The 15,211-nt window shown below is 39.2% G+C and overlaps 1 protein-coding gene across 1 annotated transcript in view; it reads right to left on the bottom strand.

The window, feature by feature from the left end:
• RASGRP3 (RAS guanyl releasing protein 3) overlaps nt 1–10,769 on the bottom strand; it is a 40,585-nt gene extending 29,816 nt beyond the window's left edge. Inside the window, exons 1-8 of the mRNA XM_082671947.1 lie at nt 10,656–10,769; nt 9,545–9,642; nt 7,647–7,714; nt 6,978–7,109; nt 5,398–5,545; nt 3,767–3,940; nt 3,266–3,382; nt 1,011–1,286 (exon numbers count right to left, since the gene is read on the bottom strand). Coding sequence (XP_082528073.1) covers nt 1,011–1,286; nt 3,266–3,382; nt 3,767–3,940; nt 5,398–5,545; nt 6,978–7,109; nt 7,647–7,714; nt 9,545–9,642; nt 10,656–10,725 — 1,083 coding nt within the window. The 5' untranslated portion in view covers nt 10,726–10,769. The remainder of the gene's footprint in view (nt 1–1,010; nt 1,287–3,265; nt 3,383–3,766; nt 3,941–5,397; nt 5,546–6,977; nt 7,110–7,646; nt 7,715–9,544; nt 9,643–10,655) is intronic.
• Nucleotides 10,770–15,211: the final 4,442 nt, after the last annotated feature.

The following is a 15,211-nucleotide window of genomic DNA, read 5'->3' as shown; positions in this document are numbered from 1 at the left end:
GCGTGCCGCCAAGGCCAAAACGTATGAGCAGTAGGTGAATTTCTTCCAACCCACTCCTAAATACAGCACCCAGTTCATCTGCTGAGTTCCTAAATATGCCAGGTATTGGGTGGGCCAAAAAGTTCTTTCAGGTTTTTCCGTTAAGATGTTATGCAATACTATGAGAGGTGCTGGGGACGGGCGATGTATAAGGCAGGTAAATAGAAAAAAAATCTAATGTCAAGTGATACTTCCTATAGATAAGAAAGTACAAGGGCAACACATGTGACAGATGCCTTACTGCTTTGGAAGGAAACAGAGAATGCTCCAGAAAGATAGAGGCTTTTGAATTTAAGCTAGTCATGGTGGGGTTGGGGGGTGGGTAAGGAAGGAATTTTCCAAGAAAATGCAAAGCCAGAAAGTAGAAGGCAGCAATTTGTGGTGGAAAGTATAAGTCCCACATTCCTCAAAGGCAGGTGTGATGCGGGATCAGGTGATGATAAACGAGGAGAAACTGATAGTCAGAAAACAAGTCGTGAAGGGCTCCAGTGGCAGACTGGGACCTGTATCTGGTGGTTTGGGGAGGTTGGTGGGGGTAACGGGGAGGGAGATCTCAGAGGAGGTCCCCGCATTACTCCAGGCTTCAACTACAGCAGTGCAGTGAGGATCAAGAGAAGCCGATGAGTTGAGGGCATATAGAAGGAGGTGATGAATTAGATGAGTGTGATGAGGCACTGAGGACAGGGCTGGAGGGCCTCTCTAAGAACTGCAGAAGCCAGAGCCGTGGAGGCTGAGACTGGGACCCTCAAAGCAAAGGGAACTTTCTTTGCTCGGAGATTGGTGTCTCAAGTCACTTGGGTTACAGGTGTGTTTCCCTCCCTTCATCCTTTGAGATTTCTTCCCATCTACTGACCCTGAATTCAACACCTCCCCCACCCCCATTGTGAATTGCTGGCATGGATCGTCCTGCATACCCTGGGAAGTGAGGTACAGGAGAGTTATTAGCACAAACTCTAGTCCGTTGGACTCACCGTGAGCAAGTTGATCAAATCCAGGTTGGGTTCCAAGTGGTGAGAGGCATTCTGTAGGGAGACCAGTTCACTCAAGGTAACGGAGAGCTGGTGCATTTTCACAATGTTCACTTTGTTCTCCTCCATCCAGTCTGGGAAAATGACATGGACTGCTATCAAGTCTTTCAAGTGGACGCCAAGGATTGGGATTTTGAAGCCATCACAGTCGGCAAAGGTCTTGCGGTAATTACAGTAATTACCGTTGGAGGAGACCAGCTCCGTCATTTCATTCCAGTTCTGGGAACAGATGGAAAAGTAGTATTTTCAAACAGCCTTCCCTTCTGCCCACCCTCAGGCCCAACAGTGTGTGGCTAGGAAATTCCTCGCCTACTGAAAGAAGTATCAATTGCACCAACGTTGATGCAGGGAAATATTAACCAGGGAAAAGACAGTTAGAAAAATGTACTAGGCTTGGCTATGAGTTGGACAGTCTGTTCCATTCTGCGTCAAAAGAGAAATAGCCCACAACTCTGCCTACCTACTAGGGGTGTTGAGATGTTAAATAGCATCATGTATATGTAAGTATTTTGTAATTCATGGAAATATTACAATCCACAAATACAAGCATGTATTGTATTGAAGTATGTAGTATATTAAAATTTCCTAGTTGTTCCAAGAAAGTTGCATTCAAGATATAACTTGAAGGGGCCAGTATGGGGTAGGAACAGTCATACTGATGTGTGAGATAGCTGTGGTTTTGGACTCTGCCACTAACTAGGAGGGTGACCTTAAGCAAGTCACTTCACTTTTGGGGACCTCAGTTTTCTTTTCTGTAAGAAAGGGGAGTTCAAATAAATAATTTTTGAAGACACACTGGTGGTTGCAAGCTTCTATGAGCCTCCACTGAATTCTTATTCTTTACAACATTTAAAATATGTTTTGCTCTTTACTGGAAATTCATTACTAATCTAAAGGAAAATGAAACACATAATGAGCCCCATTATACTTGGAAAGGGTGCAGTGTTTGAGGTCACTCAGCAGTGCTTCTGTGGTTTATATTCTCCTGTTTATATGCACAAGCTATTGTTGGTTGCCTAACGGCAGCCATACCTTCCTAATAGACCCATGTGTCTACTTTTGATCAGTCTACTCTTTCCCATGTGTCTCGGATGATGCTGTTTCCGTGCCCAGATCCAAGGATGGGTTCTGATCTACCATCTTCATAATTCCATCCTTCTGGTTTGTGATTGGTTCAGGAACACAGAGTTAAGCCAATCAGTACGTTGTATTCCTCTGGATACTGTTATTGGCCCAGGGGTGGGCATGTGATTTGAGATGGTCCAATCTGTCTAAAAAAGGTCTTTTATTCCATGGGTGCAGAGCTGAAGAGAGGTTTTCCCTATCTCCAACTTTCATAAACAAGAAAGCATAATTTTCCCGTTGCTGCAGACAGCCCAATCAGGAGGGAAACCAGTCCGATGAAAAACAAAAACTAAAACAAAAACCTCATACTCAGAGGAATACAGAGCAACTGAGCCAGAGCTCTGATCAGACCATGCCTGGACTTGGCCTTGCCTCTGGACTTTCAGGTATGTGAGACGATCCATTTCCTTATTGTTTAAGCAATTCCAAGATTTTTTTTTTTTAACTTACAGCTGAAAGTGTCCTTACTGATATAACAAAGTACACGCTTACAAGGAAATCTTTTCATAAGGATGAAATGTTCTTTTTTGCTCAATAAGGAAAAATATTATTGTGGTCTGGAAATAAATATGGCAGAAAAAGTTCAGTTTGGGAAACAATCATTGCTTAAATTTTTTTTTTTTTATCCCTGAAAACTGAGCTATAAATCTGAGGGCTTTCTATACAAAAGATTTCTTTCTGCCTCCCCTTCCTTTGTGTCTTCCACCATGTTGAACACAGTACTATGAAGAGAGCAGGTGTTCAATGACTTCATTTGAGGACGGGACGGTAGGAATGATTTCTGTCATATTTGCCTTGTAACCCCCATGTATTTCACAATGCCTATCACATAGTAAGCACCAAACACATATTTTTTGAATATTTACAACTGCAATATGTTAACAGTGTTCAAAGCATTCCTATTAGGACACTTGTTGCCACCTCTAATCTGTTTTTCCAGGTGGTATGGCTGTAACCTCCTATTGTCTAAGAAGAAAACCTTCCCCTTCTGAGTGACATTTGTTAGGATCATCCTACCCCCAAACAATTTACGAACAAACTTTCTACTTGGGTTATGATCTGATCCACTGTACCTTTGTAACTTCTGAAGAAAGATGAGAATGGGTCTCTTTGAGCCGGGAAATGGAACTATGACTAAGGCCTCCTACCACCGCCATCAGGGTGTTAAAATTTTTGAGCTGAAGGAGCTTCTGCAATAGAAAAGGTTAACTTCAATACTTAGTAACAATTTTTGAATTATTCTGACCTTTTTGAGGTACAGATGAAGTCCTACAATTTAACAACAAGGATGTAGGGAAAATAGTATCAATTCAAAATGAAGTACAAATGAAATCCACTAGAAAAATATATCAATCATTACACAGAAAAATAGCTACATTAAATGCTTCCAAATACGGCCAATTAAAAGCAATCTTCTTGCATGAGAGAAGTATATTTGCTCATTAGACATTTATGGGTATTTTAATTGGCTTTTATATTGTGAACCCCAAATTTTTTCAATGACTTTTCTCAGTAGAGAGAATGAATATCTAGAATCCTTTGAGAATCCCAGTCTAATTAACAGACATACATACCTTGGCAACATTGATAAACTTTGTGATGACTTCTGCCCTTTGCTGAGGGGTTGGTTTGCTTAGAACCATCAACTGGACCCACTTAGAGATTCCATTAAATAAAGCAATAGATCTCTCCAAGGTTGGGTTATTCTCCAGGCAGCCATGGATGACATAGCTTTGGTAATCAGTGAACTAGTAAAGGAAGATTCAGAGACTCTGAATTATAATGGAGTCTTTGAAAAAATTATAAATTAGAATGTTGCATGGAAGGGGTGAGATAATGTTTCACAACAGCATAACGATTTCTTTCATTTCACATTTATAATGGCATCTTACAAGTTTGAATATATCTGTATCTTTAACATGTTATTTTGCTGCATTTCACTCTTCCACATCCAGATGCACACTTATTACACACCACAGTGTTGATGGGAGGAGGAAGGGACAAGACTCAAAGTCATATTCCAGTGAGTCCAAAATTTGCTGGATCATAAGATCCACCTGGGGCATTTGCTAAAATACTGGTTTGGGGGAACATGTCAGACCTAAAGGATCACTGTTCCAGAGGAATAACCTAAGAATCTCCATTTTTCACCCACTACTGGTGATTCCAATGGTCAGGCAAGTTCGAGATACGATGGCATACATTAAAGAAGAGGAAATGAATATAAATATTATAATTTCAAGTCAGAATAAGTTTGCAATGTGTTTTCAAGAAGAAAAGAGAAAAAACAGAAATTGAGTAAGGCTGCTCTTTGGCAAAACTGACACATTTTCAGGAAGTCAGCATGGATGTCATCAGATACATATGAGCCTCCTACCATACAAACAGAGCAGCGGACTCCCTCTCATGGCCTGCCTGTGGGGAATCAAAAGGTCCTCTCCAAGTAGGGTTACTTAGTGAAAAGAATCAGTCTTTCAGAAATCCATACTTCTAACCTCATGTTCTTCTTTGCAAGCAATAACGTAATTCATTCTTTGGCATCTTGGAAAAGAAGGAGTGACTTCCCCAGAGCTTGGTTAGACAAAGACAAAGGCTGTTTGTGAACCATTGTGGAAATATCATAACAAATGGATAGTGAGTAGGTGGCTAGGAAGAGATCACAGTCAGGGGGAAGAAAAGGGATGCAGAGGAGGAACTCTATCAAGACAGAGTAGGAAAGAAAACTTTAATCCAGGATATCCATCCCTGCGAAAGAAACAACCTGAGGTTGAGATTCTCCTGAAAGCTTACAATTCCTATTTTCAACCTATATCCATAATCAGGTATTTATACATATCCCAACCTAAATAAATATTTCTTCTCCCAAAATGAAGGGCCCAGCTAAACATGTTCACTTGGGAGAAGTCAACAGAGCTAAATAAACCTTGAATGGTTAAATCTCCACTGAATATTTAGAAAATCATGCTTTAATCCTATGAAAGGAGACATTGAAAATAGCAACAGAAATATAGCTCCTGAGCCATAAAATAAAGACAGGATAATATTTATCTTTGGTTAAAAGGGATTGTTCCTGTGAGTTAAGGGCACTTTTCCAGTGGAGCACAGTGACAGAGGCTGCCAACACTTCAGAGTATGAAAATGCAGCTCTTGGTAAAGTTGGCATGGTGGTTGTTATCCTTGGAAGAATAAGTGTCCAGTTTCTTACTGAGATCCTTCTAAAAGATTTATGCTCCAGAAAAGTGAGGTGCTCAGCCAATTCAATGGGCTCCAGATGGTCAAAGAGCAGACAGGCTTTTCCCTTCTTGGATACTTTTTTCCTCTGTGTGACTCTTCTCATCCAGTCATAGGAAGGACTATAAAAGAAGAGTGAGTCTGGTCAATGTGCTGAAAGCTCATTTCACTCAATGGAAGTTATTAACCTACTGACTGTGTAACTCTTGGCCTGCTTCCAGGGGCTTGTGCAAAATACACGCCCAGCCCTTCATATTTGAAGAGAAAACCACTGACCCATTGCCAATAGAATATAAACTTCGAGTTGTTTTTCCATACAGGGTAGGTTTGCACTGATTCATCCAGAATCCCTTACTTGGTCTCTCCTGTGACCAGTAAGGTTTGGATCATGAGGGAGAGGTTAGGGCTAGGTATATAAATTTTGGAGTTTATCAATATATAGGTGGTGATGGAAACCATCAAAAGCTGGTTCTCACACTTCAGCAACATATGGATTTTTTGAAAAGCTTGTTATAAAGACAGAGACCTAGACCTCACTACCAGAGATTCTGATTTACTAGGAATGAATAATCTGAATAATCTGTATTTTTTAGTATAAACATTTATCGAACTCTTAGATGTCCCAGGCACCACTATAATCACAAGTATTAACTCATTAGATCTTCACAACAACTCTACCAGGTATTACTACTATTACTCCCATTTTATAGATGAGAAAATATAGGCACAGAGAGATTAAAATTTTACCCAAGATCACACAGCTAGTAAGTAGAGGAGTCAGGCTGAATAATCCTTATTTTTAACAACATCCCTAATAACTCCTGGATCACTCACCGTTGATCACTCTTGAAGAAGTATTCTAGGAAAAGAGACTAGAGTATGAATGCCTAGGGCACAAGAGCACATATTTGCAATATGGCTAACCATACTCACAGGCCTAAAATAGTTTTGTCTACAAAGTTAGCTAGTCAATATAAAATGCTAGCCTAATTAGCACCAAGTTCCTAATCCCTGAGCTAACGAGTTCATGGCACAACTATGGTCAACATTTGTACAGCCTCAGGCTGACCTCAGAGCATCTCAAACTTGAATGATCATATGAATCAGCTGGGGATCTTATTACAATGCAGTTTCCAGTTCAGCAGGTTTAGGGTGGGGCCTGAGATTCTGCACTTCTGTTGAGCTCCCAGGTGATGCCAATGTTGCTGACCCACAGACCACACTATGAGTGGCAAGGGTATAGGAGACTAGATTCAGTAACCGAGTACTGAGCATCTGTTATGTGCCAAATGCGTTCACATATTATCTCAGGTATTCATTGGATGCTCATAATACCCCATGAGAAAGTACAATCCCCATTCTACAAATACAGAAATTGAAGCTTGGAGAGAGAAACTCTGTCCGATGGGACTGTGCTCATTGCATCAAAGCTTTCCTCAAAGAAGCACACCTTGATTCTGAAATGGTATGGATGGAGGTCAAGTGGGGTCATCACTACCCCCTCCCTCAAACAGTGGACTCATCTTGTTTGAAAGAAGCTTGTGCCACTCTTACATGCTGGATATGTCGATGAGGCTGACGTGTTTCTCATATCCTAGTTGACTAGCTACTTCCCGGAATTCCTCAGTCATACGGATCAAACCGAGGTCCAAATTAAACTCTGCGGGAAACTTCAGAATCCAGTACCTGAAAGGCATCAAGTATTTTTGACAACTGGAAGATTTCAAGCTAGACCTCTATGGAAACCATGGTATCATTTTACAGATTACATTTAACAATGCATCAAGACCACATGCCAAATTAGCAATCTCCCATCCCTCATCCATCACATTGAGTCTCCCTCTTCCCTCCTTTAATCAAGGACTCAAATCCACTACTCCCACCCTGAGCCTTTCTTTCTCTCTCTTCAGAACCACTGCTGAGAAGAAACCCTTATCCCAATTCATGGCAAGTAGGTGGGAATGTGTATGGTGAGGGAGTAGAAAAAAAATGAATGTACTCTTTCTAAGAGCTGCTTTCATTCCCTAATCACATTGACCACTGCTTGATCTACAGTCCAAAAGAAAGATGAATTCTACTCCCAGGAACAGTTTTAATAAAATCAATAAAAGGGGGACTTGAGTCGATTCTATTGTCAGACTAGGTCGGTTGTATGGTGAAAAGGAAACTGTCAACAATCGCAGAACTAGAAACCACAAGACAATTAAATTCGTAAATATTTACCTCATGAAGTAACAGATCTTTAATCGAAATTCATCACAGCTTTCTCCACTGGCATTTCGATACGTACACTAGTTAAAGAAAAATCCTTGCACGTTGTTTCCTTTGCACAGACCTGCAGCTGTTTGATCAATTTACATGAATTCCTAATAAGAGGGCTGTACTAGGAATATTAGGGTTATGTGTACCTTCAAATGGAGAGAAAAGCGTGTTCTGATGACATCAGTGCTAAATAATTGACACAATGTATTATTGCTCTGGGATGTATTGTTTTGGTCTGGAAGAGAAGCCATTTATAAAATTAGTTTTACCTTTCTGAGCACTTACCAAGTGATGACTGTCAGCTGTAATTACAAATATACTACCAACTATAGATGATTTAAAATCAATAGTACATAAAAGCACCATTTTAGCCAAAAAGATTTTATATATAGGATTAATGCTTTATATAAGTACTCTAATTTCTTTAGTATTTGAAAATGTCATTTTTGGGTATATTAATACACATGTTGTGTTGTGATTTAGTTTCAAGTCTATTTAGTCATACTCTTTTTAACTAACATATATTGAGCTCCTACTATATGCCAGGCACCATGGATATGCAGTGAGCAAGGAATCCAAAGGGAGGAATATCTAAAGAAATGTTAATTCATAGGCAGTTTCAACTTTCATACAATCTGTACTTTCAGATATTAAACTTTACTGTGCCTAAATATCCCTTTCTATTTGTGTTTCATACAGCAGCAGACCTACTAATGATGAGGGTGCTGCTTGTGGGCACATTTCTGGACACTGTTTGGATCCTGAGGCGGGATGGACCAGACTGAGTCAGTTCCCTCCATCCTTCTCTATGTACTGCCTTTCAGTAGTGGGACCTGTGGAATCCTTGGACCACTGGGTACTAGTATCTTGCTCACTTCCAGGGACCTCTGTTCAGGGTGAATGTCCCCTTATCTTCTCTAACATCCCCTTCTGCCCCGAGGTTGGGGGCATGTTGGAAGAAAGAAGTAGAAAATGGAGGAAGCTTGAAGTAAGCAGATGGAAGCCACGCTGGCCCTAATAGTACTCAATGGACCCTCTCCCTCTGAGGCTCCCCTTGTCCTGAAAAGCTTCTCACTCATCTGCAGGACCCCTGGGCTTGCAGCCGGCAAAGACTGTAGGAACCAACATTAGTGGTTATATAATAAACATTAGATCTCGGGGAATAAAACCTCCGTATAAATGTGTGACTATTTTGTAGCCATTTTCAGTCATTTGGCCTTTAACTACCTTTTAGGACTGTACCGTGTACAAAAGTGGTGGACTGCTAAAAGCCCTTATTATAGAATGGGATTTCTAACTATGGATTCTTTTTTTGCTTTTATATCAGAAGAAAATTTAAAATTAATATCAATTAACAAATTGTAATAAACCTGCTAGAATATTCCTTGTGTCTTGCCAGCAAGGGAAGTGTGAAAATTTAGGTGGTGTTTATGCCTGAGCCAGATCATATTATTTTGGCTGGCATTTCCATATGTCTAAACTGTATCCTCTAGGTCCACCATTCTGCATTCCTAAAAGGAATAAGTTAGCTCTTGAATCAGTGTTAAATATTCTTTCATTATACTAACAGCAGAAATATTTAAGACAAGTTAGAAACATTCAGTCTACAGCTCCTGTTTCATTTTATATCTAGTGATTATTTCCAAGCAGAGCCAACACATCCAGATGGATAGTTAACTATTTGGTCAATCATCCAGATGTTTTGTCTAGACATGTATATATATTCACAAAACAGCTGGATAACCGACTGAAGACTGTTTATTCATCTTCATTTACTGGCTGTGGTTAGACACTCTATCTAAATACAGAACTTGATTTATGATTGTAAAAATTACACAGTAGTTGAAAAGATATATGCAGAGAAGTTTTTCTGCCAACTCAGTGGAAGATAAATACCATCGGTGCATAAGTAGAACTATTCTTGGCAAATAACTATTATTCAGCTCTCCATTGTCATCTGTTAAAAAATAAAATAAAATGAGAGGTGAGGAGACGACAGTACATACTACTTTTCTCTTTTTCTAATATCAGTAGAGAAACATCAGTGTCAAAATTTTCTTGTAGACCCCATTATCATTTTCCTCCTACTTCTGCTGGTATTTCCTTGCAAATTAAGTGGGTAGGTCTCACCCTTCCTCTGATGTAAGGTTGCCAAATTTCACAAATAAAAATACATGACACAGTTAAATTTGAATTAAGTAAACCACAAATAATTTTTTAGTATATGTATGTCCCATGCACTATTTAGGACATACTTATACTAAAAATGTGGGTCATCTGCAATTCAAATTTAACTGAGCATCCTGTATTTTATCTGGCAACCCTTTTCTGTCTGGTTTAACTCTTCCTATAACAATCAGTTCAACAAACAACTCCTCTGTGACTCTGTCTGTGCAAGGAATAATCCAAAATGCTGAGGTAGATGAACAACATAACAAGCATATAACTGTAAAGTCTACAACCTAGTAGGAGATACAAGACATATACACAAAGACAGAATGCAGGAGCTTGGGCAACTCACTCTTGTCTAAGCCAAAAGACCAAGAAATTATCACAGCAGCATATACCACATACCATAAGAAAGTCATAAAGGGCTGTGGGAGAGTGGAGGAAGCAATCAGCATTCCTGACAGGGGAGATTAGGAATGATATTATGAACACCTAGGGTGACATCTGAAATGAGCTCTGAAGTAGAATTTCAGTGAAGTAATATGATAGAGGCATGGAGGTAGAACGATGTAGGGAATGTTCCAGAAACATTAAGTGAACAGTATGGCTGGGGTATCAGCTGTGGGCAGTAAAGGGAAGGAAATGCAGAGGGCAGTGATACTGGGGAGACAGATTGGGGTCAATCAAAAAGGCCTTAAATACCAAGGTATGGAGATTGAGTTCTGTTCCACGGCAACACCTACATCTGAACAGGGGGAAGTAAGAGTAGCAAGATGTACAGAAGGGAGAAAAGGCTCATACCAAACATCTCAATGCAAGTGCTCAGCAGTTCATCTAATGTTGCCGCTTTCCCAAGTCCACTTGACCCCATGGTTATTTAGCCGTTGTCAAAAAACTAGGGGCATTTTCAACATCATGTAGACCATCTCCATAATCATGCAAACAGGTGATGTTTGTGCCTAGTGGTGGTCTCTGTCCTAGAGTCTCAAGACTCTAAAGAAACAAGAAGAAAAAAATATCAGACTAGAGTTCTGCTATCCGTTAAAGCATGACTTTCCTACCTGAAAAGATAATGACTTTCACTGACTATATTTCTGCAAGAAAAGCATCAAAATGACAGAGATTGTGTGAACCACCATGATGGTGAAATGCCTGCTAATCTGTTCCTTAGCATGTATGATGCTCTGAAACCATGGAAACGTTCCCTATTAAATACCATCCCATTTAGCAGCTGAAAAATTTTTTTGATACAACATGTTACACTTCATATTCTTAAGTGATAAAGACGTTCAAGAGTACATTGTTATAAGCGTTACTTGGTTTAATATTATTACAAGTATATAGAGGGAGATAACTTTAAAGAGCAAATATATTGATGAGCGTTATCCTCAGGGATCATGTAAACGTTCAACAACTGGTAAAAAAAATCTTATTTGCATAACTTCTCTAACAGTAACAGTATTATTAATAGTAGTAAAATATTAACAATAATCTATTGAACATCCACATTATGTACCAGGCACTACACCAAATGCTTTGCATATATTATACAACTTGATCTTCATAACAATATTGTAAGGTAGATTATTATTTCCAGTTTACAGACAAGGTCATGACATTCACACAGATTTAGCAACTGGTCCAAAACCATACAATTATTATGGCCTTGAATCAGGACTCCATTATAAAATAAAGTTTTTGGTTTCCCTTTTTCCCTTTTATTGCTCTCCCAAGTGGGGATATCATAAGGCTGTCATAATTTTGCCCCCTAATCTTGTGTGAAAAATGGCACTCCACACCACCTCAGAAAAAGGATATAAACCAGATTATCTGTTACAGAGGTAGTAGAAAAATGTTGGCATGACAGCTGTCCCATTTTATAGCACTGTCATGGGGAAAGTGGGATTAGAAACAACCTCTAAGAGATGCTTATACCGAAAGTATCCCTGTTGGGAACATACCATCATTTTATTTTACAGAGCAAGTCCTTGATGCCAGCTCCATATAAGGCTTAGAGGAATTGAGAGGTCATCATGATGTAAGACAGTTACCCACTGTGGATAGTTTAGGAGGTAAACGTGGCCATTGGGAATTCACTCATGAACTGTTTAAAGTCGATTTTACTCTCAAAGTTTATTTGTTCAACTGGTAGTCATGGAGCACCTGACAATTGCTAGGCACTAGGCAAGGCATTGAGGCTGCCAAGATGAACATATCATTGTCTTATCCCTGCCTTCAATGGGCTCATAGTCAACTTCAGAAGGCAAACACGTGAATGAATCGAAAAAAAAAACTAAGGTCCATATGTGTGGCTGTATTAGTTTAGTGGTACCACTGAAGAGTGACATCTGAATGAGTCTGTTCACCAGCTGTATAAATCAGGTGGAAACATACTCTTGTGCAAAAGGTACTACTCTTAGAGCATCAAAAGAAGGATTATTTCATGTGTCATAAAAATAACGGAAACACTGGGTCAATGCTGTCCCACTTCTGGAATGGGAATATTAAAGCTGTCTAGAACCAACTCTTACATCTCTTAACCAAGTCACCTTATTGGTAAGGCCTTTCCCGACCACCATAATTTAAAACAACACTCTCCCTCCAAGCCCACCTCCCAATTGGCATGCCCTACCTCTCTTACTGGATTTATTTTTCCTCATAACACGTATCCCCATTTGACATACTCCATATTTTACTTGTTTATTTACTTTTTAATCTTTCTAGCACTATGAACGTAAGCTCCATGAATGCAGGAATTTTTGTGTTAGTTCTCTGGTGTACTGCCCAGCTGCTAAGATTTTTGCCTCTCATATAGAAGATACCCAAAAAAGAATTTGCTAAACTCATGAATGAGTGGATGGATGGATAAAGAAAGAATAAAATAAAAATGGTAAAAAGTTTGTCTTTGAATATGTATATATTTGTACGAGTGGATACTATAAAATTTTAAGGGATTGTTTTTTAGTTTGTTTTACTTATTTAAACTAGCTTTTAGTAAACATCACTGGGACAGAAGTTTTCTAGACTTTCTGCTAGCCTTCTAGATGTGATAGGATCTGCCTATACTCTATTCATAATAAGAACTTGGTACCTCTTCCAGGACATTTTGGGGCAGCATTTCTCTGATTTCCTTAACGTAAATTCTGTCAATCCCAAGAAAAGTCAACAATGGACAATTGACAGGTTTGATTACCTTCCTGTATAAACAGGAAGGTTTTTTATCTTGTTAATTCTTGTTACTGAATAGTAAATGTATTACTTAGAACCAAACAACCTAGATTAACTAAACTAATTCTTAGGTCAAACCCAAAATTATTCAGCTAATTTGTTTGGGGAAGATATTGACTTTCCACAAGAGGTTAGAAATAACCTCGCACCAAACACCTGTCACCATGTTTGGAGTTATATTTGTGATCTGTAAAGAAGCCAGTACCTGAGAGCCAAGTGGGCCTCTCCAGTTGCAATCTGTTTCTTCAATCAGTAGATGTGTCTGTGTCTCTGCTTAGCGTTCTGTCATCTGCATATGTACCTGAGATCTCATTTCATATGTGTGGATATTATTGTATCTACAACTGCTTTTTCAAAAGTAAAGCTTCTTTATTGCAAAGGCAATATACATTCATCATTTAAAATACGACAGTAATGAAAAAGGAAAGAAAAAGAGTTTACCCATAATCTCATCATCCAAAGGACTCTTGTTAATACTACGATATGTTTCTCTTAGTTTTTCTGGCATAATTATTTTGGTGAGTTTCTTACATAATCTAAAATGGTTTAAAGAAACACTTACTTACTGGTCTCACACAGGTAGATATCCAGGTCTGAAATAATTTTAAGGGCAGTTATCATCACTGGAAAATGCATTGGGGACTCAGTCTGCTGAACTGGTTTACCCAACTCGAATAATAAGTACTTTGGAGAACCTGATAAAAGAACAGAAAGAAATCCCCAGAGATAAATAATAGAAACACTGAATAATCCACATTGTTTTAAAGCATTTCCAAAACCCTTCAATTATAAGTGGTTTTTGTCTAAATGTCACCCACAACATTAGTTAAAAAGAGAATACATTTGAAGTAGTTATTTGGTGCCATGATACTTTTAAGATCAAATTGTTTTTAAAACATTCAGCCTATTAAAAATGATGTGTGGGGGCTTCCCTGGTGGCGCAGTGGTTGAGAGTCCGCCTGCCGATGCAGGGGACGCAGGTTCGTGCCCCGGTCCGGGAAGATCCCACATGCCGCGGAGCGGCTGCGCCCGTGAGCCATGGCCGCTGAGCCTGCGTGTCCGGAGCCTGTGCTCCGCAACGGAAGAGGCCACAGCAGTGAGAGGCCCGCGTACAGCAAAAAAAAAAAAAAAAAAAAAAAAATGATGTGTGACCAAACCAAAATTTATACACATAGTGTAAAATACTATTTTAGTCCAAATATACTTCTATGGGTGGATTTCCAAACACTGACTTTGGAATGTTAATAAATCTCTAAAACAATTTGTTGTGGTGATCACCAAGCTCTGACTATAAATCACTCCTGACTGTCTCAACAAGAATGTCAATGTTATTTTAGTCCAGGTTGTTTAGTCTCTTGATGGCTTAGGAGTTGCTTTTGTGTTGATGGGTATGCTCTGGCTGCACTGAAAATTATTGCTCCTCAGCATAAACATTTTCTCACAAATCTGAAAAGGACGCAATAAGCCAAAATTTCCCCAGGGCTTGAATTATTTCTAAGAGAGAAGGTCTCACTTCAGAAGGGCAATAGAGTTCTGTTTGGTGTGATTTCCAAAGGCCATGATGTCTTCATGCAGCAAAAAAGACCATTAACGTGACTGGTGAAGACTCAAAAACATTGTGAGGTTGCCTAGGACAATAAGAACTATGCTTTCAATGTTAGAAATAGTGAAAAGGAGCCAATTCCATGCAACTATACACGGACAGATCTTAATTAGCATCCCAGGCTCTTGACTCAGAACATTTAGAAGTTTTTAAAAATTGGATTTCAACATTAGATAGACAAATGGGGAGAATTTTACTACTTTGAGTAAAACGCCATTAACGCTACTTACTTTACTAGATTGTTTAAGAAGTTAGTGAGGTAACATAAATGTACCCACTGTCAATCCTGCAAAACACTGGGTGCTCAGGAAGGTGTCTCCCTTTGTCCACACTTCCTCTTCTCTTCCAGTATTTAAAGGCTTTTAAGTTGAGGACTTAAGGTGAAGTAGAAGATCAACATTTAGAAGTGACAGAAAGAGAGATGTTAGTTTAGAGAAGGGAGAAGGAAATAGGAGAAAAAATACTGTGACACTAGGGCATCTAGTAGTGGGGCAGGTGGCCTCATCAGCAATGGAATCCCATTCCC

Source organism: Grampus griseus (assembly GCF_964374135.1).
Source record: "Grampus griseus genome assembly, chromosome: 15".
Classification (NCBI taxonomy): Eukaryota; Metazoa; Chordata; class Mammalia; order Artiodactyla; family Delphinidae; genus Grampus; species Grampus griseus.
Note: the sequence above shows the minus strand (reverse complement) of the source record. Positions and strands in the feature narration are given on the sequence as shown.